Source organism: Somniosus microcephalus, chromosome 1 (genome assembly GCF_052327205.1).
Source record: "Somniosus microcephalus isolate GS21.2 chromosome 1, FLI_Smic_1.0, whole genome shotgun sequence".
In the NCBI taxonomy this organism is placed as follows: Eukaryota; Metazoa; Chordata; class Chondrichthyes; order Squaliformes; family Somniosidae; genus Somniosus; species Somniosus microcephalus.
The window spans coordinates 152244905-152271400 of record NC_140987.1 but is presented as its reverse complement, the minus strand read 5'-3'; the positions used below and the strand labels follow the sequence as shown (position 1 = coordinate 152271400).

General features: G+C 43.7%; 1 protein-coding gene across 4 annotated transcripts in view; it reads left to right on the top strand.

Annotated features, from left to right (window-relative positions):
- The window catches only part of srfbp1 (serum response factor binding protein 1), a 277765-nt gene that overhangs the window by 155010 nt on the left and 96259 nt on the right, over positions 1–26496 (top strand). For 3 of the 4 annotated variants that reach the window (XM_085986819.1, XM_085986845.1, XM_085986836.1), the window contains exon 4: positions 15499–15570. The exons of the other annotated variant lie outside the window; for it this stretch is intronic. In XM_085986819.1, coding sequence (XP_085842945.1) covers positions 15499–15570 — 72 coding nt within the window. The remainder of the gene's footprint in view (positions 1–15498; positions 15571–26496) is intronic. 4 annotated transcript variants of the gene reach the window in all.

The following is a 26496-nucleotide window of genomic DNA, read 5'->3' as shown; positions in this document are numbered from 1 at the left end:
CCAGTCCCGCCTGCTGCGGGCGGGACTGATTCGGGTCGCATTGAAACACCGGGGCGAAAGTTGGACGGGGCGGGGAATCAGGCTGGGGGGGGGGTGGTGGTCGCGACCCCCTATTGCGATTGTTTTTTTTATTTTTGTTTTTTCCCCCCCACACGCCTGAAACCCCGCCTGACGGCTCCAGGAAAATCGAGGCCTTAGTTTCTAATCTCAGCTTCTAGCAGCTGGCAATAGGGTGGCATTAGCAGAGTCGCAAGGGAGCAGTTTGCTTAATTGCCATATCAACCGTTGTTGGTGTATGACGGGAGGAATAAGAGGAAATTTATCCTCAGATACTTTTTGTGACTATGTTGGCTTTAATGGTCAGAGATGGTGGGCATCTTGAGGCTGAAGGTGGTACTGTAATTAGGCAATAGAAACATGGAGGAAAGTACACATAAAACTGCTAAATACAGCATTTGTTCTATGCATAAAGGACATTACATAATTCATGGTCTATAGTAAAAACAAAATGCATGTGCAGTGTTCTAGTTGTGTGATACTAGGTATGTGTCTGGGATTTTGCTATTATTAAATAAATCAACAAAACAGTAACAAGTATTGTTTGGTATTGCCCCAGAATGCTTAGAGGTTCATCAGGTGTGATTTGATTCTCAAACCATGCAGTGAAAGATGGAGGTACATGCGTTCTTTCAACTGATTGTTAACCTGATGAAAATGGAATAAATTCCATGTGTGTCCGTGAGAACTCCTCCTTTGGGTCATGATATGGAACACGTACGTTGTATTAAGCTGGAACATAACTGCTTTCAAAGCAGTTACTAAAACTTTTGGCTGGAGTTCTGAACATAGCACATATTGCCTTCATATTTTTTACTGACCTGGTTTTTTTTTCAACATATCAAGTGTTTTGTGTGATATAACCAGCTTATGAATGTTTGCTGAAAGAAGTAGGTACCACCACTCTGTTTCCCCACTTGATACAACCTACATGATGAGTTGTCCATGTGCTTGTTTATTAGGCCAGTGTGAACTGCTCATGCTCATACAAAACAGTTATCATTTTAAAAAAAACCTGCTCCAGTTCCTGACTTGTATTCAGGTCACTTTGGTCTTACTAATCTTACTGACTGATTTGCTTCATTCATACCCAAGTGGCTTTTAAGGATCCCACACATTCAGACTGCTCTGGGAACTGTTATGGGGCCACCTGCATTTGGAAAATATGTTACTTGCTGGGTACAGTGCATACTGTGCTGGTAGTGTGCTTTCCCAGTAGTGGGTTGATGCAGCATAGTGACCACCTCCCCCACCCTAAGGAAATGAATGGACCTGCTCAGGAGCTGACCTCTGTAGACGATAGCCTTTATCTCCCAGAAGCCACACCATAACTTTCTTTTTTGGTACTGACACTGGATTACAAATCATGGCACCTGGCAGGGAAGAGAACATTCACTTGTATGTTGCTGGATGCAAATGAGCTGCACATTGAGATAGTGAAATGCTTTCCCATTGATATAGGTGGTGACACTGAGTAAGAGCACACGTATGACCATGTGAGTGCAATGTATAACTCCTTGGACCTTTGTGAATTCTGCCACTTGTTATGCTTCGCACGCCGTCACTGCTTGTTCATGTAAGAATGAATGAAATTGCATTCATGACCTACTTACTGCATCTGTGCACAGCTGATTGGCTCATATTAGTGATGCAAGACAGTCGGGACTGGGAACTAAATATACCAGGTTATAAGGTCTACAGGATAGATAGGGAAAATGGCAGAGGGGGAGGAGTTGCCTTAGTGATTAAGGATGAAATCACTTCAATGGTAAGAGAGGATTTAAAAAGAAGTAAGCAGCCAGTGGAGACCTTATTGGTTGAATTAAGAAATAGGAAAGGATCTGAGACTGCAGTGGGAGTTGTGTATAGGTCCCCTGGTAGCAGCTCTGAAGTGCTAGATTGTATAAATGCAGAGATTAGACAAATGTGTAGCAAAGGCAGAGTGGTTTTAATGGGGGATTTTAACTGTCATGTAGATTGGGAAAAGCAGACTAGCACCTGTCAGAAAGGTAGTGAATTTCTTGAGTGTGTCCGGGATAGTTTTCTACAACAATATGTCCTAGAGGCAACAAGGGGGCAAGCCATATTAGATTAAGTAATGAGTAATGAGCCAGATTTCGTTTACAGCCTAACTGTGCGTGAACATTTATCCAATAGTGATCATAACATAATCGAGTTCAAAGTAGCGTTTGAAAGGGAGAAACGCAGAACAGCTACTATGATTCTAGATTTAGGTAGGGCCGACTTCAACGGGATGAGGCAGAGACTGCCCACAGTAAACTGGGCAAATCTGTTAATGGGTAAGATGGAAGATCAGTGGGAGATGTTTAAAAAAGAATTTAATGTGATACAGAATCAATTTATACCTCTAAGAGGCAAGAGCTCTACTTGCCCAAAAAAACAGCCTTGGACAACTAAAGAGATAAGGGACAGCATAAAACTTAAAGGAAAGGGTATACAAAAATGCAAAAAATAGGGCAGATCCTGGCAAATGGGAAAGATACAAAGAACAGCAAAGGGTCACAAAACAGATAGTAAGAGCAACAAAAAGAGAGTATGAAAAGAAACTTGCAAGGGATATCAAAATCAATGCGAAGCATTTTTACAGTTACATTAGGGAAAAGAGGGTGGTCAGGAGCAATGTTGGCCCCTTAAAAAACTGAAAGTGGTGATATTGTCAATGACAATGGGGAAATGGCGGATATGTTGAATAATTATTTTGCATCAGTATTTACAGTAGAAATCCCAAAGAAACTAATGTTGAATCGGGGACAGGGAAACGTAAGTAAAATAACAGTAATGAAGAAAATAATGGCACTAAAGACTGACAGATTCCCAGGACCAGATGGTTTCCATCCCAGGGTTTTAAAGGAAGTAGGTGAGCACATTGCAGATGCTCTATCTATAAACTTCTAAAGTTCTCCAGATTCAGGAACCGTCCCTTTAGATTGGAAAATTGCATATGTCACTCCGCTTTTTAAGAATGGCGAGAGAGGGAAACCAGGGAATTATAGACTAGTTAGCCTAACATCTGTTGTCGGGAAATTGCTAGAGTCTATAATTAAGGATAGGGTGACTGAACACCTTGAAAATTTTCAGTTGATCAGAGAGAGCCAGCATAGATTTGTGAAAGGTAGGTCATGCCTGACAAACCTGATTGAATTTTTTGAAGAGGTGACTAAAGTAGCGGACAGGGGAATGTCTATGGATGCTATTTATATGGACTTCCAGAAGGCAGTTGATAAAGTCCCACATAAGTGACTATTATCTAAGGTAGAAGCCCACGGAATTGAGGGCAAATTATTGACCTGGTTAGGAAATTGGCTGAGCGGCAGGAGACATAGAGTAGGGATAATGGGTAGGTACTTAAATTGGCAGGAGGTGATTAGTGGTGTGCCATAGGGATCTGTGTTGGAGCTTCACTATTCACAATATTTATTAACGACTCAGATGATGGCATAGAAAGTCATGACACAAAGATAGGCGGCATTGTAAGCAGTGTAGATGAAAGCATAAAATTACAAAGAGATATTGATAGATTAAGTGAATGGGCAAAACTGTGGCAAATGGATTTCCAATGTAAGCAAATGTGAGGTCATCCACTTTAGACCTAAAAAGGATAGAATAGGGTACTTTCCTCAATGGTAAAAAGCTAAAAACAGGATGTCCAAAGAGACTTGGGGGTTCAGGTACATAGTTCAGTAAAATGCCATGAACAGGTACAGAAAATAATCAAAAAGGCTAATGGAATGCTGGACCTTATATCTAGAGGCCTAGAATACAAGGGGGTAGAAGTAATGCTACAGCTATACAAAACCCTGGTTAGACCACACCTGGAGTACTGTGAGCAGTTCTGGGCACCACACCTTAGGAAGGATATATTGGCCTTGGCGGGAGTGCAGCGTAGGTTTACCAGAATGATACCTGGACTTCAAGGGTTAAGTTCTGAGGAGATTACACAAATTAGGGTTGTACTCCCTAGAATTTAGAAGGTTAAGGGGTGATCTGATCGATGTTTTCAAGATATTATGGGGAACTGATAAGGAAGATAGAGAGAAACTATTTCCGATGGTTGGGGAACCTAGGACTAGGGGGCATTGTCTAAAAATTAGAGCCAGACCTTTCAGGAGTGAAATTAGGAAACACTTCTACACACAAAGGGTGGTAGAGGTTTGGAACTCTCTTCAGCAAACGGCAATTGATGCTAGAGCAATTGTTAATTTTAAATCTGAGATTGATAGCTTTTTGTTAACCAAGGGCCTACTCCTGTTTCTATGTTCCTATGTTGCTCCTAGTGGCAGCCTGAAATGACCCTGTAGCATAAAGGTTAAGGCCAGTAGACCTCAACAGCCACCAGCAGTGCCTATGATGGGAGTTTTGCCTGAATGTAATGTTGAACCATGGAATATAAATCAGTGATGCTTCCTCAGTAATGTGCAGCTTTTACAGAGACTGTTACTGGGACAATTGTTCTGTCTGTATATTCTGGTTTGGAGGTTCTGGCAGGTGGGTGCTGTGTGCCTCCGATGCAGCCTCACAACCCTCCCTTGCTCCTCTTCCTCCTCCTCTGACTAGGAAACAAAGATGGATGGAAATTCCCAATAACGGAACAATGGGTGATCTTTAAGGAGGAGATGTTCCAACTACAGGCTAGGTACATTCCAACAAGAGGGAAGGGTAAGGGAACCAAAGCAAGGGCTCCTTGGATGACGAGGGAGATAGAGAAGATGATGAAACAAAAAAGGAGGGTGTATGATGCATGTCAGGTGAATTCTTCAAGGGAGAACCAGACGAAATACAATAAGTTGAGAGGGGAAGTGAAGATGAAAATCAGATTGGCAAAGAGAGAATATGAGTAGAATGGCGGTTAACATAAAAGGGAACCCAAAAATCTTCTCCCGGCATGTAAACAGTAAGCGGCGGGGTGGGGCCTATTAAAGAAGGTGATATATGCTGAGATGCGCAGGGCAAGGCTAGAATACTCAATGAGTACTTTGTATCAGTGTTTACTAAGGAGGTGGATGGTGACAAAATATCGGTAGAAGTGGAAAAGGTCGAAGCAATGGAAGGGGTGAAAATTGATAGACAGGATGTACTAGAAAGGCTGGGTAGGCTTGGAATGGACAAGTCGCCTGGTCTTGACAAAGGGTTTCGACCTGAAACATTGACTCTCTTTCTCTCTCCACGGATGTTGCCTGGCCTGCTGAGTTTTTCCAGCATTTTCTGTTGTTATTTTGGATTTCCAGCATCCAGCATCTCCAATCTTCCCTAGATGCAGGGGAGGTGCCCGAGGATTGGAAAGTGGCAAATGTGACACCATTATTCAAGAAAGGGTGTAAGGACAATCCTAGTAACTACAGGCCGGTCAGTTTAACATCAGTGGTCGGTAAAGTTTTAGAAACAATAATCAAGGAAAAAATTAATGGGCATTTGGAGAGATTTAAGCTAATTAAGGAAAGCCAACACGGGTTTGTAAAAGGCAGATCTTGTTTGACTAATCTAATTGAATTTTTTGATGAAGTAACAGAGAGGATTGATGAAGGGAATGCAATGGATGTTGTCTACATGGATTTTCGGAAGGCATTTGACAAAGTACCACATAGAAGGCTGGTTAACAAAATTGAGGCTCATGGAATTGGTGGGCCAGTGACAGCTTGGATAAGGAATTGGCTTAAGGACAGAAAACAGTGAGTTATGTTAAAGGGAGGATGGTGGTCAGTGCTGGGGCCACTGCTTTTTTTGATATATATAAATAACCTGGACATTGGAATACAGAGTAGAATTTCTAAATTTGCCGATGACACCAAACTTGGGGGTGTGGCAAACAGTGATGATGACATAGAAACATAGAAGATAGGAGCAGGAGTAGGCCATTCGGCCCCTTGAGCCTGCTCCGCCATTCAATACGATCATGGCTGATCATCCAAATTCAGTACTCTGTCCCTGCTTTCTCCCCATATCCCTTAACATAGAAGTTAGGAGCAGGAGTAGGCCATTCGGCCACTCTAGCCTGCTCCGCCATTCAGTGCGATCATGGCTGATCATCCAAGTTCAGTACCCGGTCCCTGCTTTCTCCCCATACCCCTTGATCCCTTTAGCCTTAAGAAATATATCCAACTCCTTCTTGAATATATTTAATGAATTGGCCTCTACTGCCTTCTGTGGTAGAGAATTCCACAGGTTCACCACTCTCTGGGTGAAGAAATTCCTCCTCATTTCTGTCCTAAAAGGCCTACCCCTTATCCTTAGACTGTGACCCCTGGTTCTGGATTCCCCGACCATCGGGAACATCCTCCCTGCATCTAGTCTGTCCAGTCCTGCCAGAATTTTATAAGTTTCAATGAGATCCCCTCTCATTTTTCTAAACTCCAGCGAGTACAAGCCCAATCGTCCCAATCTCTCCTCATACGTCATTCCTGCCATCCCAGGTATCAGCCTGGTGAATCTTCGCTGAGCTCCTTCCATGGCAAGAATATCCTTCCTCAGATAAGGCGACCAAAACTGCACACAATACTCAAGATGTGGTCTCACCAAGGCCCTGTACAACTGCAGCAAGACATCCTTGTTCTTGTACTCAAACCCCCTCGCTATGAAGGCCAACATACCATTTGCCTTCTTAACCGCCTGCTGCACCTGCATGCTTACCTTCAGCGACTGGTGCACAAGGACACCCAGGTCTCGTTGCACTTCCCCTTCTCCCAATCTATTGCCATTCAGATAATAATCTGCCTTCCTGTTTTTGACACCAAAGTGGATAACCTCACATTTATCCACGTTATATTGCATCTGCCATGCTTCTGCCCAATCACCCAACCTGTCCAAATCATCCTGGAGTTTCTCGGCATCCTCCTCACGGCACACACGCCCACCCAGCTTTGTGCCGTCTGCAAATTTGGAGATATTATCTAGTTCCCTTGTCTAGATTATTAATATATATTGTGAATAGCTGGGGTCCAAGGACCGATCCCTGCAGTACCCCACTAGTCACTGCCTGCCACTCGGAAAAAGACCCGTTTATTCCAACTCTATGCTTTCTATCTGCCAACCAGTTCTCTATCCAAGTCGATACCTTGCCCCCAATCCCATGTGCCTTAACTTTACACGCTAATCTCTTATGTGGGACCTTATCGAAAGCCTTCTGAAAGTCCAAATACACCACATCCACTGGTTCTCCCTTATCTATTTTACTAGTTACATCCTCAAAAAATTCCAGCAGATTAGTCATGCACGATTTACCTTTTGTAAATCCATGTTGACTTTGTCCGATCCTGTCACTGTTTTCCTTATAATGGACTCTAGCATTTTCCCCACTACCGATGTCAGGCTTACCGGACTGTAATTCCCCGTTTTCTCTCTACCACCTTTTTTGAATAGTGGTGTAACTTTAGCTACCCTCCAATCCATGGGTACTGTTCCAGATTCCATCGAATGTTGGAAGATGATCAGCAATGCATCTACTATTTCTAGGGCCACTTCCTTAAGTACCCTAGGATGTAGATTATCAGGCCCTGAGGATTTATCGGCCTTCAATCCCATCAATTTCCCTAACATCATTTCCCTACAAATACTGATTTCTTTCAGTTCCTCCCTTTCATCAGACCCTATGTTTCCCGACATTTCCGGGAGGTTATTTGCGTCCTCCTTTGTGAAGACGGAACCAAAATATGTATTAAATTGGTCTACCATTTCTTTGTTCCCCATTATAAATTCCCCTGATTCTGAGTGCAAGGGACCTACGCTTGACTTCACCAATCTTTTTCTCTTCACATATCTATAAAAGCTTTTACAGTCAGTTTTTATGTTCCCTGCAAGCTTACTGTCATATTCTATTTTCCCTTTCTTAATTAATCCCTTTGTCGAATCCCAAACTGCTCCCAATCCTCAGGTTTACTGCTTTTTTTGGCCAATTTATATGTCCTCTCCTTGGATCTTATGCTATCCCTAATTTCCCTCGTTAGCCACGGTTGAGTCAGCTTTTTTGTTTTATTTTATGCCAAACTGGGATGAACAAATTCTGTAGTTCATCCATGCAGTCTTTGAATGTTTGCCATTGCTTATCCACCGTTAACCCTTTGAGTGACATTCCCCAATCAATCCTACCCAATTCACGCCTCAGACCATCGTAGTTTCCTTTATTTAAATTCAGGACCCTAGTGAGTCAACTACTTCATTCTCCATCTTAATGAAGAATTCGATCATATTATGATCGCTCCGACCCAAGGGGCCTCGTACAACAAGATTGCTAATTAATCATTTCTCGTTACATAATACCCAGTCTAAGATGGCCTGATCTCTGGTTGGTTCCTCGACATATTGGTCCAGGAAACCATCCCGTAAACACTCCAGAAATTCCTCCTCCTTGGTATTGTTACTAATTTGGTTAGCCCAATCTATACGTAGATTAAAGTCACCCATGATGACTGCTGTGCCCTTTTTGCACACTTCTCTAATTTCCCTTTTAATGCCATCCCCAACCTCCGCATTACTGTTTGGAGGTGTATATACCACTCCCACTAACGTTTTCTGCCCCTTGGTATTTCTCAGTTCTACCCATACAGATTCCACATCATCAGAGCTAATATCCTTCCTTACAATTGTGTTAATCCCTTCTTTAACCAGTAATGCTACCCCACCTCCCTTTCCTTTTCGCCTATGTTTCCTGAATATTGAATACCCCTGGATGTTGAGTTCCCAGCCTTCGCCATCCTGGAGCCATGTTTCCGTAATCCCAATCAAATCATATTCGTTTACCTCTATTTGCGCAGTTAATTCATCCACCTTTTTACGAATGCTCCTCGCATTAAGACACAAAGGCCTAGAAATTCAGTTGTTAGCGCCAGCCGCTAGCGCCTTAGGAGGAGGAGAAGTGGGGCGCTAAGCGGCTAGCGCCCGGGCTTAGCTGCGCGCGCAGATCGTGACATCATTTCATGGTGCAATGCCCTTGGTGCGCCCCGAACCGGAACTTTTGTGGCGCCGCCCTTCTTTGCGGCTGGTAGAGGGGAACGGTTCCCAGTCGCTGCGGGGCGCTATTTAAAGGGGACTCCTCCTGCATTATAAGTGGCAGCCATTTTGTGCCAATCCTTCTGTGTGAGAGACGGATATTTGGAGAGAGACAAAGGCAGAGAGCTTTCTGCTTTGACTCAGCGCTCGCACAGGTACTTCTGGCTTCAGGCCAGAGCTTTGCACTTGGATTTCACTTTCAGTGCCATAGCCTTGAGTCGCCACATATAATGGGGGCTGCAATGGTGGAAACGTTGGCTTTCTGCATTGCGTTCAAAGGGATCAGAGACGCCGTGAGAGAGTGCCAGTCATGGCCAGACGGAGAAGGGCCAACAGGCGTCGGCACAGGAGGCCTTACCCACCCAGGGTATACCGCCAGCAGTTCTCATATCTGAACATGTCTGAGGAGCAGTGTGTTCAGAGGCTTCGATTCAGAAGGGAGGCGGTCACTGAGATCTGCCACCTGCTTCGCAGAGATCTGCAGCCACAGCTGAGGAGCAGGACGTCTCTGTCGGTGGCAGTGAAGGTGACGGTGGCTCTCAACTTCTATGCCACCGGCACCTTCCAATCCGCTGCTGGGGACATTGCCAACATCTCCCAGTTCGCGGTACATTGCTGCATCCGCCAGGTGAACAATGCCTTTTTCAGAAGGAGACGTCAGTACATCTCCTTCCCCATGACCCCGGACAAGCAGCAAGAGCATGCAATGGGATTTGGAAGAATAGCGGGCTTCCCCATGGTCCAGGGCATAGAACTGATGAACCAGCAATGGTCAGGCCTTGATTCAGGGCTGCAGTGTGCAGGGCATGGCAGCCAAACAAGTTGACCCTTCCCCTTTAAGAGCTGGCCGGCGCCAGCTTGTCTGCCTTCATTCAGAAACTCACCGCACCTGCGCTGCGCCTGCCCTCGGTGTTAGCGCCTCGGCACGCCGGCTTAGCGCCTTATGATAGTCGTGCATCGCCTGCTTTAGCGCAGCAGCAACCTCTTGGGGCGATGCAACTGAATATCGGCGAAGGTGGCGCTAAGTTGCGCCGGGCGCTAAATTTAGCGAACGCCCGGCTGTAGCGCCCCAAATGTGGCTATACTGAATTTCTAGGCCAAAGCCTTCAGGCTTGTTTTTTTAACACTCTTAGACCTATTAGAATTATTATTTACTGTGGCCATGTTTGATTTAAACCGTTGATTTCTCTGACTGCCACTTTTGTTTTTCTCCTTCCTATCTTTTGCTTTTATCCTTGTTTCCCTTTCCTCTGTCCCCCTGCTCAGGTTCCCAACCCCCTGCCATTTTAGTTTAAACCCTCCCCCAGAGCACCAGCAAACACTCCCCCTAGGACATCGGTCCCAGCCCTGCCCAGATGACATCAATTGCCTGCAGGACATAGAAAGGCTAGCAGAATGGGCAGACAAATGGCAGATGGAATTTAATACAGCGAAATGTGAAGTGATGCATGTTGGCAGAAGGAACAGGGAGAGGCAATATATACTTAATGGCACAGTTTTAAAAGAGTGTGCAGGGACAGAGGGACCTGGGAGTTAATGTGCATAGGTCCCTGAAGGTGGCAGTACATAGTGAGAAAGTGGTTAACAAAGCATATGAGATCTTGAAGCTGCAGAATCTCACTCCTGCAGGCAGTAAATTGCTCCTTGAGGTTTTTTTAATTTTAAACTTTTAAATTTTTTTCTTTTCCTTTCTGTCTTTTTCGCTCTCTTAATCTAATCTTTCTTTCCCTCTCTTTCTCTTTCTATATTTAATTTGACTCTGATTCACCTTAATTCCTTCTCCATTGTCTCTTTATCCTTAAATCTCATTGGTTGAGGAGACTATTGGTCCCGTCGTTCACCAGTGTCCCAGATGCCCTTTTATCAATTCGTACTTCCAGCAGTTTGCAGTGCAAAAATAATTGGAGCTGAAGGGTGAGGAAATAAATCAAACTCCCAGCACACGCCACGAGATGCCCCCCTCCAGCAAAGTCTGGGCCAATACGTAAAAGAGCTGCTGGTTGTTTTATGGTCTTAATTTTAATTTTTGATAAGTATTTACATGAACTGTCTATACCTGTGTAGAGATTGGTTCATTGTAGAGATCATGGAGGAGAAATTCGGTTGTTAGCGCCACCGATTAACGCCTAAAGAGGCCGAGAAGTGGGGTGCTAGCCAATTCCCGGGCGGGCACAACCTCGCCCCATATTGAGCATGCATTTAGCGCCGGTGCTAAATCTTAGCGCCCGCTCATGGGCGCAGGCTGATTATGACGTCATTTGAGTGTGCAACGCCTTTTGGGCGCCCCGGACCGGAAATTCAGTGGCGCCCCCCTCCGTAGCGCCTGGCGCTAATAGTGACAGCTTACCTGGACCTTACCAAGTTGCTCTCGGGCTGGAGGAGCGTTATTTAAAGGGGACTGGTGTGGTTTAAAAGCGGCAGCCATTTTTGGATCACAACTTCCTCGAGAGCTACAAAGAGTTGCTGAGCTGCACACTGAGGGCCATTTGACCACTGAGCCAGCGCAGGCAGACGATCTTCAGCCTTCTGACCATCACCTTGCTGTTGGTGAGCCTTGACAATGGGGAACCTTCCTGTGGGCACTTATTATGGGGGCTGCATTGGAGGGGAACGTCCTGCTGCTGAATCATCTGGAAAGGGCACTGAGACGCTGGGAGAGGGGGGCGGGCATGGCCAGACGGAGGAGGGCCAACAGACGTCGCCACAGCAGACCTTACGCTGGCAGGGTTTTCCGACAGCAGTTTTCCTACATGAACATGCCGGAGGAGCAGTGTGTCAGAAGGCTGCGATTTAGAAAGGAGGTGGTGACTGAGCTGTGACTGAGCTGTGCCAGCTGCTTCAGCCAGATCTGCAGCCTCAGATAAGGTGCAGGACATCTCTGTCGGTGGCTGAGAAGATGCCTGCTGGCCTGAACTTCTACGCGAGCGGCTCTTCTCAGGCTGCGCGTCAGAGGCTGATCAGAAGTAGCTTCTAGGCCCCTCTCACGGAATGCTTGCTGCCATTCCAAGAACAGGAATGGAACCGGTCTGATACCCCCAAGCCTGTGAAGGGCAAGATGCATGTAAATAGTAGGCATGGCCATTGTAAATGAAGAAAGTGTTTCATTAAACAAAATGTGGTTCCTTCAAACATGAGAAAGCTATGGCAACAGAAAGCAAAACTAATACACTGACACATAACTGCCTCTCACACCCGGGAGACTGTCCAAAACATAAATCACATTCCGACCATCTTCCTTGGCCTTGATTTCACTGCGCCAACCAAAGCATCCAGTGCCCCATCAGTGAGTCGTTCCGCCCTCTGCCTCACCCTTTCCATGTCTTGCTAGGCTGGTGCGCCACAGGTAGGCTCCCACCGCTTTGAAGGCCTACAAGGCAGTGAGTGTGTCTGGTGATGCCAATTGACCTGCCCCTTTAAGAGCTGGCTGGCGCCACTGTGTCTCAGGGAAAGTGATTATTGACAGCACCCTCGCTGCGCCCCGCCGCCGCAAAATTGGGTTGCGCCGCTGGGTTAGCGCCTTAAGAGTAGCGTGCAGCGCCTGATTTAGCGCCGCAATCACCTTTAGGGGCGCTGCAACCCAATATCGCGCCAGGTGGCGCTATATCGCAACTGGCGCTAGGCTTTGCGCTTCGCCAGAACTAGCGCCCCAAACGGGGCTATACCCAATTTCTCCCCCCATGAATTTTCCTCTGAAATCAGGCAGGATAGAGGTGGAAATTGTTGGAAATTGACCTCTATTTCCTGCCCCTGCTAGCTGCCTCTTCCCTGCACACCATGTACAAATGCCGTTGAGGTGGTAGGGCCTGGGTTCCCAGCTGACTACCTTCCTCTCTGCCCATCTTGGAGAAAGATGGTGGTAGGCCTCAGATAGCAGGTCTATCAATGCCCCTATTTTTGTTATTGAAGGTTAGGAAGAAGTCCCGCTCCGCTGCTACACCACCCCGAAATGGAAAATCCATCTTTGCATATTCCAAAATTATACATATTTTGAAGGGTTTTTTAAAAATGTAATTTATTTGCTGCAAAGGAATATTCGTCAGTCTGCCCTATCCAATCATGCTGATGATTCACTCCACACTCACCAACTTCCTTCAGGATCATGTGTCGTCAGTGTGCATTACTTTCATTCTGTTCACAATACAGTTGAATCACTCACTACATGCCAACCTCCACCAGGCCTTTGGGACAATGGAAATCTTGTTTCTTTAAATTCTTTGGAGACTGACTGAAATTCTATTGAGAACTATTTTTAGTGCGCTGGTTAACACATTGCATAAAATTCCTATGTATATAGTTTTAACAAGGTCATTAACCTACAGTTAACAACTTAAGATACCACTTGAGAATTTCAAACCAACAATTTATTCTTATCGCTTGCAAATCTAACCAACAGCTGTCATTGCTTAATTTTAAGGATTCCACTCTTAGTTCTCCTACTGTCTCCTCCTGCCTTTAATGGCCTTTGATATCGTCAACCCCCGCCCCCCCCCTTTGCTCTTCCACAGCACTGATCCTACTTCCATTGAGTATAATTACTGATTTTTTAAAAATCAAAATGAATCATCTCTCAATTACTGACATTGAACTTCGCCTGTCACTTTTTAGCCCATTCCCCATCTTATCAATATCCCTTTGCAGCTTCCTGTGGTCTTCTAAAGAATTAACTATACCTCCTATTTTGATATCACCTGTGAATCTCGACACCACTCCTCGGCCTGTATCCAAATCATTGAAATACACAGTGAAGAGAAGTAGCCTGAACCCTAATGAACTCCGCTACCCACCTCCAACCACTCTTAAATCTTTTTTATTCTTGTGCTCTATATCTCGTGTTTTAAACCAGCTTGTTATCCTCCATATCCCTTAATCTTCTCTAGTAATGTTCAGTCTAATACCTTGTCAAAGGATTTCCTAAAACCCATGAACACTACGTCCACTGCATTTCTCCCATCAACCATGTTTGTTACCACCTCAAAGAATTCTGTGAGGCTTGTTGAGCACAATCATCCCTTTTGAAATCCATACTGGCTACTTCTGTTTATTTTCTTTTATCCAGCTGCATGGTAGTTTCATCCTTAATTAAAGACTAAAATTTTCCCTACCACAGATGTTAAGCTAACTAATGTGTAATTACCCAGATTAGCTCCATCTCCCTTTTTAAAAATAGGTACTACACTGGCCACTCTCCAGTTCTCCAGCACACATCCACATTCAGTAGAGGCCTGAAATATAATTTGTAGGACCGTTGTAATTTCCTTTCTCTTTTTTAGGATCCTGGGATGTATCCCATCGGGCCATGGCACTTTGTCTTCCTTTAGCTTAACTAACATATTAAAAACTTTCATTTTATCCATCATAATGTAACCCCTTCACGGTTCTCTAGATATATGTGAGATGTGGTCTCTGTTGTAGACAGTATTCTATAGTCCAGTAAGGAGATCACTACTACAATGGCTTAATTCTAATTATCTTACTTTATAGTTTTAACGTCAGACAGTATAAGAAGATTACGGGTCAATGACCTAAATTAGACATTTGCATACATTAGAATGAATCTAGACATAATAAACATACATTCTCCATTTATATGGATTCAAAGGAGAATCTGTCCCTGTGTCCAAATTCGAGTGCACTCTTTCGTTGGCGCGCTTAAGTTGGAGCTCATGGTATGTATAATGTCTGCAAGACTTACGACTCCGAACCCCTTCGTTGAATTCTCTTCACGATCACTGAATCCCACTTTGAGTTCTGGATGCAGAGCTACTAATACGAAGGGCGGCGGCCGAGTTTGGAAGCCAGGGACGGGATGCGGCAGCCATTTGCCTCCTGAGCCCTCTTTTCAGAGCTCCTGCCCTCTTTTCTTCCAGCCGCTCCTGTTTCCCGCTCGAAAAACCCGACTCCACCCCTTCCTCCTGGGGTTTCTGCCTGGAGACTGCGCAGCCTCACTGTCTGCAACAGTTGATACTGGTGCAGAATTATGGAAAGTCTGCTCTTAGTCACATTGTGTCCTTAAAAGTTCTTGCCGTACCTTCACATGGGCAACTTTAACCCAGGGATTTATAACAATGATAATACAGTGTCTAAGTTAAAGATTGATAACCCGTACATAACATTTCCAGTGGGTATTACACTATATTCTAAGCAATATTGATTTGCAGTGTAATGCAGTGGCACTGCCTAAAATACAGTCTGATGTATTGCATAGTGCCCTTACTAATAAAGAAACCATTTAAGCACCCTTGGTAAATTTGAATGTGCTTTTAGTCTCGACCTTGGAGACTGCAGCCATGGATTTATGGAGGGGGGTCTGTTGTATTTTTATTACTGTAAAAGAGGTGTATGTTGCAATGACAATTGATGAATAACAATGGTATTTCATAATCTAACATTTTACATAACACATTTAAAGACAATTAAAATGTACTTTTATTTTTTGCATAGGATTTGAAACCAGATTATGTTTCAAAAACTGCACTTCAAAGAAATCTCAATTTTGAAATAGTCTGCAAAAAGGTAAGACATCTGAATAAATGGAGCTGTTCATGTTGGAAAAAGTGCTATGACCAGGTGTGTGCCAATTAATTTCAGAGCTTGTGCATATATTTAACTGAAGTGACTTTTTAATACATTACTCCATTACTCCCATTTTCCTGTTTTATTACTATGATTCTTTTCCTTCTCCTCACTTAATCTCCGCCCCAAGTATTCACAAAAGGCAGATTCGCTCAACAAGAAGCTCTGTGGCCAGAAAAAGATGAATGAGTAAACATCCAAGTCATTAATGCAAAGAGGGAGTTTGACTTTTGGATGTGCTTCATCCTTAATGGAACTTTAGAAATCAACAATTAAATGACAGGAAGTGGAGCCTTGTGATCTGCAGTAATATCCAGTACTGCTAAGCTTCTATTCTATTCAATCCCTCTGGTGTGTGAGGTTCCTGTGTGTTTGGGGAAAGGAAGGTAAGATGGAGATCTCTGGATAATCCATTGATGATTTGGCTGACCATATTATAAGACAGTCATATATACATATATATACCTTTATATTTATCTACAGTATATAATTAAAACTCTTTGTTTAGCTTATGTCTCTAGCATTACACCTCTCCGTGGCCTTGCACTTCAAGTGCACCATGTGTCTGTAAGACAAAGAAATCACAATTTGCTCAAATAACTACTACACTGTTTGGCTTAGATATCTAGTTGTTTCACTTTTAGTCAATCGAAGGAAGTTCCTTTCACTAGGCAGGTAGCAAAAGCTACCAATTAACAATGAGATGCAACAGCAACAACTTGCACCTTTTAACGTAGAAAAACATCCCAATTTGCTTTAGGGAGGTGTGAGGAAAGGGCGCTGAGCCAAAGGCAGAGAAATTAGGAGAGATAACCAAAAGCTTGTTCAAAGAAGTAAGTATTAAGGAGGATCTTGAGGAGGAGTGGACAGTTTTTTAAGGAGGGAATTCCAGAGAGTGAGACCTTAGTGGCTGAATGCATGACTGCTAATGGTGGGTGAAGGAAGGAGGGGGAACACAAAAGGCTAGAACCAGAAAAAAGGAGCTCATAGAAGTGTTGTAGGTTATGGAGATAGGGAAGGGCAAGGTCATGGAAGGATTTAAACATAAGGATAAGAATTTTAAATTTAAAGCATTGGGAGACCTGGAGCCATTGTATGTCTTTGTAGATGAGGGTGTTAGAACATAAGAACATAAGAAATAGGAGCAGGAGTAGGCCATTCGGCCCTTCGAGCCTGCTCCGCCATTCAATGAGATCATGGCTGATTTTCTGCCTCAACTCCATTCACCGGCCCTATCGCCATATCCCTTGATGCCCTTACTAGTCAGAAATCTATCGACTTCTGTTTTCAATATACCCAATGACTGAGCCTCCACAGCCCTCTGGGGTAGAGAATTCCAAAGATTCACCACCCTCTTGTGTGAAGAAATTTCTTCTCATCTCAGTCCTGAATGGCCTACCCTTTATTCTGAGGCTGTGGCCCCTAGTTCTAGATTCCCCAGCCAAGGGAAACATTCTCCCAGTACTCACCCTATCAAGCCCTGTAATAATTTTGTATGCTTCAATGAGACCCCCTCACATTCTTTTGAACTCAAGAGAATACAGGCCTAGTTTACTCAATCTCTTCTCATACGACAGTCACACCATCCCAGGAATCAATCTCATGAACCTTCGTTGCACTCCCTCTATGGCAAGTATATCCTTCCTTAGGTAAGGAGACCAAAATTGTACACAGTACTCCAGGTGTGGTCTCACCAAGGCCCTATATAATTGGAGTAAGACTTCTTTACTCCTGTACTCAAATCCTCTTGTAATGAAGGCCAGCATACCATTTGCCTTCCTAATGGCTTGCTGCACCTACACATTCACTTTCAGTGACTCATGTACAAGGACACCCAGTTGCCTTCCTAATGGCTTGCTGCACCTACACATTCACTTTCAGTGACTCATGTACAAGGACACCCAGGTCCCTTTGAGCATCTGCATTCCCCAATCTTTCACCATTTAGGAAATACTCTGCCTTTCTGTTTTTTCTTCCAAAGTGGATAACTTCACATTTATCCACATTATATTCCATCTGCCATGTTCTCGCCCACTCACTGAGCCTGTCGAGATCCCCTTGAAGCCTCTTTGCATCCTCTTCACAACTTACATTCCCACCCAGCTTTGTATCATCAGCAAATTTGGAAATGTTACATTTAATCCCCTCATCCAAATCATTGATATAGATTGTGAATAGCCGGGGCCCAAGCACCGATCCTTGCGGTACCCTACTAGTCACAGCCTGCCATCCTGAAAAAGACCCGTTTATCCCTACTCTTTGTTTTCTGTCTGTTAACCAATTCTCAATCCATGCTAGTATATTACCCACGATTCCATGTGCCCTAATTTTGTTCACCAACTTCTTGTGTGGGACCTTACCAAAGGCCTTCTGGAAATCCAAAAACAGCACATCTACTGGTTCCCCTTTGTCTACTCCACTAGTTACATCCTCAAAGAACTCCAATAGGTTTGTTAAACAGGATTTCCCTTTCATAAATCCATGTTGACTCTGCCCAATCTTACTATTAGTTTTTAAGTGCCCAGTTATTGCATCCTTTATAATAGATTCCAGCATTTTCCCAACTACTGATATGAGGCTAACCGGTCTGTAGTTCCCTGTTTTCTCTCTTCCCTCCTTTCTTAAATAGCGGAGTTACATTTGCTATCCTCCAATCTGCAGGAACCATTCCAGAATCTATAGAATTTTGGAAGATGACCACCAATGCGTTCACTATCCCAATGGCCACCTCTTTCAAAACCCTAGGTCATCTGGTCCTTGGGATTTATCGACTTTTAGTCACATTAATTTTGCTAGTACAGGAAACTCTTTGGTACCTGGCACCGACGGGACCGGCGTGTTGCCGGTTGATTAAAAATTCCAGATGACGGAGAGGGTTATCTACCAAGGCTATTTTTAACAAACAAAAATTAAAAAATCAAGAAATGTGCAGTATACAGTAATTGGGTACTCACCAACAGAATGTTGTGTGAAATGGATGGTGGAAGATGCTTGATTAAGTACAGTACTGCCAGTTGAGGGTAATCCATAACCTTTTAATTACTTAACAGTAAAACAAAACTTATACAGTAAACAATTGTGTACAGTACTGCAGTTTGGAGAACTATCCCCACTGACTAACTCGGCCATCGCGGGAGACTCGGGCTCGGCAACATTTCCGGTTATTGAGGTGTTTTCGGAGTATGAATTTTGCCGGTTATTAGAGAATTCCGGATATTTAGGTGCTGTTTAAACGAGAGTTTCCTGTACTTTTTTTTACTAATAATAATTTCTTTAAGTTCCTCATTCTTGCCACACCCTTGGTTTTCTCGTATTTCTGGGAGTTTTTTTTGTGTCTTCCTCCGTGATGACAGAAACAAAGTATTTATTTAATTTCTCTGCCATTTCCTCATTCCCCATTATAAATTCTCCCATCTCTGACTGTAAAGGACCTACATTTACCTTCACCAGTCTTTTCCTTTTCACATACCTATAGAAGCATTTACTTTTAAGTAAGTGGGACTTGGAGCAGGATAGGATACGAGCGGCAGTTTTGGATGAGTTGAAATTTGTAGAAGGTGGGAGGCTGACCAGGACAGAACCAGAGCAGTCTAGTTTGGAGGTTTTAATGGCAGATGGGATGGGATGAGATGGGGTAGAGGCATTTGATGTAAGAGATTCAAGTAGGTGGATTTTATCATGAAGAGGATATGAGGTTACAAGCTCAGCTTGGGGTCACACAGTACACCAAGGTTGTGAACAGTTTGGTTCAGGGACCTGGGCAGAAAACGATAACTCAAACTTCTAATTTATTTATTTCAACAGTGACCCTACTGCCTTTACCACAGCCTTGACATCACTGACTCCTGACTTTTAATGCTATACTCTTCCCAGCTTCTGGTTTCATGCAGATGTAACCCAGAACCAGACTTTGCCCCTTCCAGTCGGCAGTAATAATTGATACCACTATAATGCAAGCAGCGCACAGTAATAGTAGTTGCAAGCAAAAACCGCATTCTGACAATAATATGTTGTAATAATTATAGCACCGAGCACAGCCAGTAATAATAAAAGACAGAACGATTTGAATTTATTCAGTATCTTTCATGACCTCAGGACGTCCCAAAGCGCTTTACAGCCAATGAAGTACTTTTGAAGTGCAGTCACTGTTGTAGTGTAAGAAACGTGGCAACCAATTTTGTTCGCACCAAGTCCCACAAACAGCAATGTGATAATGACCAGGTATTCTGTTTTGGTGATGTTGGTTGAGGTAGAGGTATTGGCCAGGACACCGGGGAGAACTCCCCTGCAGATAAATAAATACAAATATAGCATACAGCAAAAATAATAATACAACCAGACCTGCAACCCCAGTCCTTCCTGATTCTGCCCACAAGCTCTAGCCTCCTGCTTAATCCTAGCACCCCAGCCTGAGTGAGAGATTAGATAATTATTTGTGGAATCCCAGATCTGTCTGGCAGGTGAGATGAAAATGAGAGAAATGAAACATACAGAAGACAAAACATATCAAAATGTGCAGAAAGCATATAGAACACAAAGCTAAATAAAGAGAGATACAAAGAAAAAACAGAGCATACAGTAGAGAGGAGATCAGTACAAGGGAAGACCTCTGCAAAGGGGGAGAAAATGAGAGAGCGAGAGATCACCATGACACCTACAGAATGTTGGAAAACTGTACCTTTTTGCTATGTAAGCTTTGGCAATATGGTTCTCTGTAAACTTTCATGCCAATAAAGCATTTGAATTGGAATTGGAATTGTATGTAAGAGGCATACAGGGGAAAATGGAAAATAAACAAAGGAAGATGGGAAGATAAGTAGACAGTTACAAGAAAAGAGATGTAATACTTTCTAATTTTTTGTGAACAATGCATTGAGAGAGCAGCTGTATATATTCAATTTCATTGTGTACCAATCTTGTGATTATGAAACAAAGTATCTTCTGACTTACCCTGAGCAACACCACAGAAAATGCACCAGTAATTTCTTAGATATATAACTTGATATTAGTTGAAATAATATTCAAACACAGTATTAGTTTTATTATAGTATTCATAATTCTTGCACTAATGAAACTTGAAATCACTTTCAGATTGTGGTTTTAATTTTTCATGTCTGAGTATTTTTTTCATGAAGGTTCCTTTCTCCCCCTCACCCAGGTTTGGCTGACATAGGTCTAAGGTCCAGTGTGCTTCATGACTAAACATGCTAAAGTCAACATCATTCCTGTGCCTATACTATCACCCTCACTAACTGAGAGCATAAATTTCATTCTAATTGAATCTACCCATTCCCTTCAAGTGAAACTACTGTATATTCACTATAGGTTATAGAGCGCTTTCACAGTCTGGGGTATTGTTGGTAACCTCTGCCTTTAATAGTATGAATCTGATTCTCAACCCGTGTACACAGTGGGAGAGACACAGATTTGAGACTTAAAGCAAGTACATCAGATCACAGACAATGACATCCAACATTATGCTTCATCTATTGGCAACCCTGTTAAGGTATTAAGGAGGCAAAATTGGATCGTGCCCCCCTTGGGGCACTAACTTCGCCAGGGCACTACTTTTAGCACCCCGAATTAGCTACTGGAAGCGCCCTACCTCCCTCTTGGGGCGCTGCGAGTGAATATCACGGTGCTACATACTGCAGCACGAGGCCGTCCTCCTTATTAAAGGGGAGGGGGCTAGTGCAGCGGGGCCCAGCTGGGCCACCAGGGATTGGAGTGCCGCCAAAAGAGCCTGGTGCTCAAGAGGAGTGACGGGTTCACGAAGTGCAGCCGACACCCCGCGGGGGGGGGGGGGCGGATTCACAGGAGGCTGGGGGCAGGTGCTGGCAGGCGGCCAGCAACAAAAATGGCCGCCCGGCACCTCCCCTTTCATTTGCGCCACCCCGGCCGCAGGTCAGCCCCCTTGACCCTGTCGGACATAGCATCTGGTGGTAAGTCAGGGGGCGCTACTGACGATCGCAGCTGGGGCGCTGCGCATGGCAATGACATCATCGCCACGGGACGCTAACTGTTATCGCCGCCGTTACCCCCCGCTGAATTTCGTGGGAGGCGTTAGCGAGAGTCTAACCATCGCCCTTTGACATTCAATGGCATTACCATTGCCGAGTCCCCCACTATCAACATCCTGGGGGTCACCATTAACCAGAAACCTAACTGGACCAGCCACATAAATACTGTGGCAACAAGAGCCGGTCAGAGGCTAGGTATTCTGTGATGAGTGTCTCACCTCCTGACTCCCCAAAGCCTTTCCACCATCTACAAGGCACAAGTAAGGAGTGTGATGGAATACTCTACCATTGCCTGGATGAGTGCAGCTCCAACAACACTCAAGAAGCTCGACACCATCCAGGACAAAGCAGCCCGCTTGATTGGCACCCTATCCACCACCTTAAACATTCACTCCCTCCACCACCGGCGTACTGTGGCTGCAGTGTGTACCATCTACAAGATGCACTGCAGCAACTCCCAAACCCGCGACCTCTTCCACCTAGAAGGCCAAGGGCAGCAGGCACATGGGAGCACCACCACCTCCAAGTTCCCCTCCAAGTCACACACCATCCTGACTTAGAAGTATATCGCCGATCCTTCATCGTCGCTGGGTCAAAATCCTGGAACTCCCTACTTAACAGCACTGTGGGAGTACCATCACCACACGGACTGCAGCAGTTCAAGAAGGTCGCTCACCACCACCTTCTCGAGGGCTACTAGGGATGGGCAATAAATGCTGGCCTTGCCAGCGACACCCAGATCCCATAAGCGAATAAAAAAAAAGCTAACTTCACTTGCCCATGTGTTAGCCATATTGTCATTGTTTAATTCTAAAACCTATATAGAAGCATATTTATTTTCCACCATATTCTGTACGGCTATCCTGCTTTAAATATGAGCGATATTTATTGAATCATATAAACCAGGAAGCTTTATGCAATGTTTTGTTTTTGGTGATCACTCGATGAATTCCCTCAAGATAATATTTATTGAGATAATTTAGGCTATGCAAGTAGATGGCCTTTTAGCTGGATTAGGCAATTTTTTTAATTTAAACTGTTCACACAACTATAAGACTGAAATTGTGAGGTTCAGTTCCTGGTGCAGAACCTCACTAGGTGCAAGCACAGGTCGGCGTTATGGCTCTGATAATACTATAGCTGTAATTCTCTGACTCAGAATTGCTACTAGTGAGACGCTACTAGTGAGACGCCACTCTGGCACAGAGCCTCTCAAATTATTATATACATATAAATAAACAATGTTTCCTTAAGATTGGATTTTTTTTTACTGTAATCAGGGCTTGTGTTGTCTGAAGGGGGAAGGTACACAATAAGTACCATGCGGAGATAAGACCATCCTTCAGTGCATGTCTGAAAATCGGTAAAGCAGGACATAGACCATTTGTTTTGTCAACTTGCTTGCTTCTAGACTAGCCTCACTAAGCTCTAGAGATGGCTTCTTACCCCCATTGTTAGGAAAATTGGAAAGCTGATGGAAACCAGTCTCACCATATCAGGCAGGTTAACAATCAGTGACTAATGCTCTTGAGTTTCGCTTGAAGGAATATTAAGCCCTAAATCAATTGAACCATTTTCTTGCATTGTGTCTCATCATCATACGGCACGTTACTGTGTTGCTGTGATAATTTCTCTCAAAAATTATTAATTGCTATGAAATTATCTGTACAATAAAGTGCTGCTTTGTCAACATTCCCATGGAAAATGGAGTGTTATGACAGGGCATCACTGTATTACAAGTGATAATCACAGCGGTATTGTAGTCAGTGAGTTAATGCTAAAAATTGACTTTAAAAATAAATCATCTAGTTAGCATAAATTTCACTTTTGCTAAAGCAAAATTGGATGTCAAATTTAGTAAAAGAGTATCACCCTTTCAGTAATGGTAAACAGCTCTAAAGTTAGCCTGACCATAAATCTATAGTGCAATTCTGGTTACCCAAATGATCATTATGAGAGTCACACCCTGTCCAATGACTTAAATGCTCAACACGTTGGCTTATTTTGAACAGTTGCATATTGTTGACAATCGTCATCTGTTTCTTATTTATTTGTTTGAAAGGCTTGTGCTTTTTGCTCCCCCCCCCAATGTCCAAAGATGTGCGGGTTAGGTTGATTGGCTATGATAAATTGACCCTTAGTGTTAGGGGGATTAAATACGTGGGGTTACGGGGATAGGGTGGGATATGTGTTGGCGTAGGGGTTACGGGGATCGGGTGGGATATGTGTCGGTGCAGACTCGATGGGCCGAAATGGCCTCTATCTGCACTGTGTGATTTCTGTGATTCTGTTCTGTGATTAGGGTTCATATCACATAACAAACTTTTCTAGACAGTAAAAGAAAGCTATAATTGATTGCCATAGTAATGATGGATCATTTCTGAATAACTTTTGTTACTTTGAAACGTATTTCAAGCATAACTGAACACTTAAGCTTCAGAAAGGTCTCTTGATAATTGCCATAAATGTATCTAATTTGAATCTTTCTATCAGCTATAAATTAAAAACACCAATCCAGACAAGCTGATGCAGTTAACTGATTTTGGCTGGTGACTCCTAACTACATCATGTTCAGTTCTTAGCATAGAGTTTTTTTTTAGAAGTACAATGATTTAGAGACACTATTGATAGGAGCACTGGACCAATCCATCATAAAAATCCCAAGGAATGGAAACCTGGCTTAAAATTAGACATGTATTCCTAGGTGGAACACGTGTTTGACATATAAAAAAAAATAATGGTCCTAAAATTGCGGTCGGTGGCGTAGCTAAGGGATACGCTGCCGACCTCTGAATGAAATCCGTACTTATCTCGTGCGAAGCCCCAAGCGAAAACTTGCTTTGAAACACTGCGGAGTTGTGCGTAGCATAGTGGCCCATGGATTCCAGGGGCGCACCGCTGTGCGTAAGTGTACCTGGAATCACGTGGGGCGGTGCTCCTTTCACTAGCCAATCAGGAAATGTAGAAAGCCCTGTGTATTACAACTTGTAAATTATAGGTGTGGTACTAATTATATTTATTTGACAAGTACAGTACTTGGCTTTAAAAAGCATAGGGAATACTTTAGAGTAAGTACAGTTATTTACTGGAAGACTCGGCAAAATTTTTTTAAAAGATTAAACCGATCTCATCCCTCAAACCGAGCCTTTACAGCTACCTGGTAGGTTCTTTCACGTGTTCCTTTTTAATTATTACACAGTTTTTTCATCCCATCCCCCCCCCCCCCCCCCCCTCCCTTTACGCTGTGCAAACAGGCTCATTTTCCAGAGTAATTGATGCACAGTAGGTGGGCAATTAGCCCAACTTTTCAATTTCAGTGAGGACTTGAAAGTCACAGCGGATCATCTGTCCATTCGGAACTTAACAGATCGCAAGTTCGGGATTTAGCGTAAGTGCATGTGGAAATCCCGAATTTGTGGTCAATTTCAAAGGTGGTATGACGGTGTACTCTGAGAGTATACCGTCATACCGACCGCAAATTCAGGGTGATTTCTTTTTTACCAAACTAAGACATGTCTATGCACCATCTTAAGATAGTGAGGTTCAACCCAATGTTAGGTAACAAGTTGTGAGTAACGTACAAGTAATTATACATTTTTTTACGCACCGCAGATGTTTCTTGGTTTTGCTGGGCAGTTATAATAACAGTACAGGTAGACTACCCTTTATCCGGACTTCCGAAAACCGAAACCCTCTAAAAACCGAAGGTTTTTTCGGTCAGCGTAAGTCGTGCGCACGACATGACCAGAGTGGCGCACGACTTACAGGCCTAGCCGGATAAGGGATAGTGTAGCATTTTTCCGCACTTCTGAAAACCAAAATCTTTATCCGCACATCCGAAACCAGAAAACCTCTGAAAGCCGAAAGTGGAGCAAAGCATGACTTCTGAAAACCGAAATGCGCACGACCACGACCCCCGCCGACCCCCACCCCCGACCCCCCGGCCGAACCCGACCCCCCCGCCGTACCCCACCCCCGCCGAACCCCACCCAATTTCGGATAAGAGATAGTGTACCATCCTTTATCCACACATCCGAAACCAGAAAACCTCTGAAAGCCGAAAGTGGCGCAAAGCATGACCCGACGCTGCCGATGCTTGACCCACGCAGGTGTTATGCTGCTCTGTGTGATATTTGCTGCTCTCTTAGATATTTGCTGCTATTTGCTGCTCTCTTAGATATTTGCTGCTCTCTTAGATATTTGCTGCTCTCTTAGATATTTGCTGCTCTCTTAGATATTTGCTGGCTCTTAGATATTTGCAGCTCTCTTAGATATTTGCTGCTCTCTTAGATATTTGCTGCTCTCTTAGATATTTGCTGGCTTTTAACAATTTGTGAAAATGCTAAAAAGAGCTGCAGATACCCCAATGGGTAACAGTGAGAAGCAGAGAAGGAAGCGTCGCTCATTATCGACATCGCAGAAAGTGGAGTTATTGCAGAAGCTTGATCGTGGTGTGTCTATGTGACATCTTACTGAAGAATATGGTGTGGGAAGTACCACCGTATATGACTTAAAGAAACAGAAAGACAAGTTGTTGAAATTTTACACTGACAGTGATGACCATAAACTAATGAAAATTAGGAAAACATTGCATAGGGCAAAAAATGAAGATCTTGACCGTGTGCTGATTGAGTGGATTCGACAACGCAGAAGTGAACGTGTGCCACTGACTGGTTTGATGGTCATGAAGCAAGCTAGAATATACCATGAAGAACTGAACATTGAAGTTGAGTGTGAATATTCAGAAGGTTGGCTGCATAACTTTAAGAAGCGTCATGGTATAAGATATCTGAAAATCTGTGGTGAAAAAGCTTCTGCTGATCATGAAGCAGCTGAAAATTACATA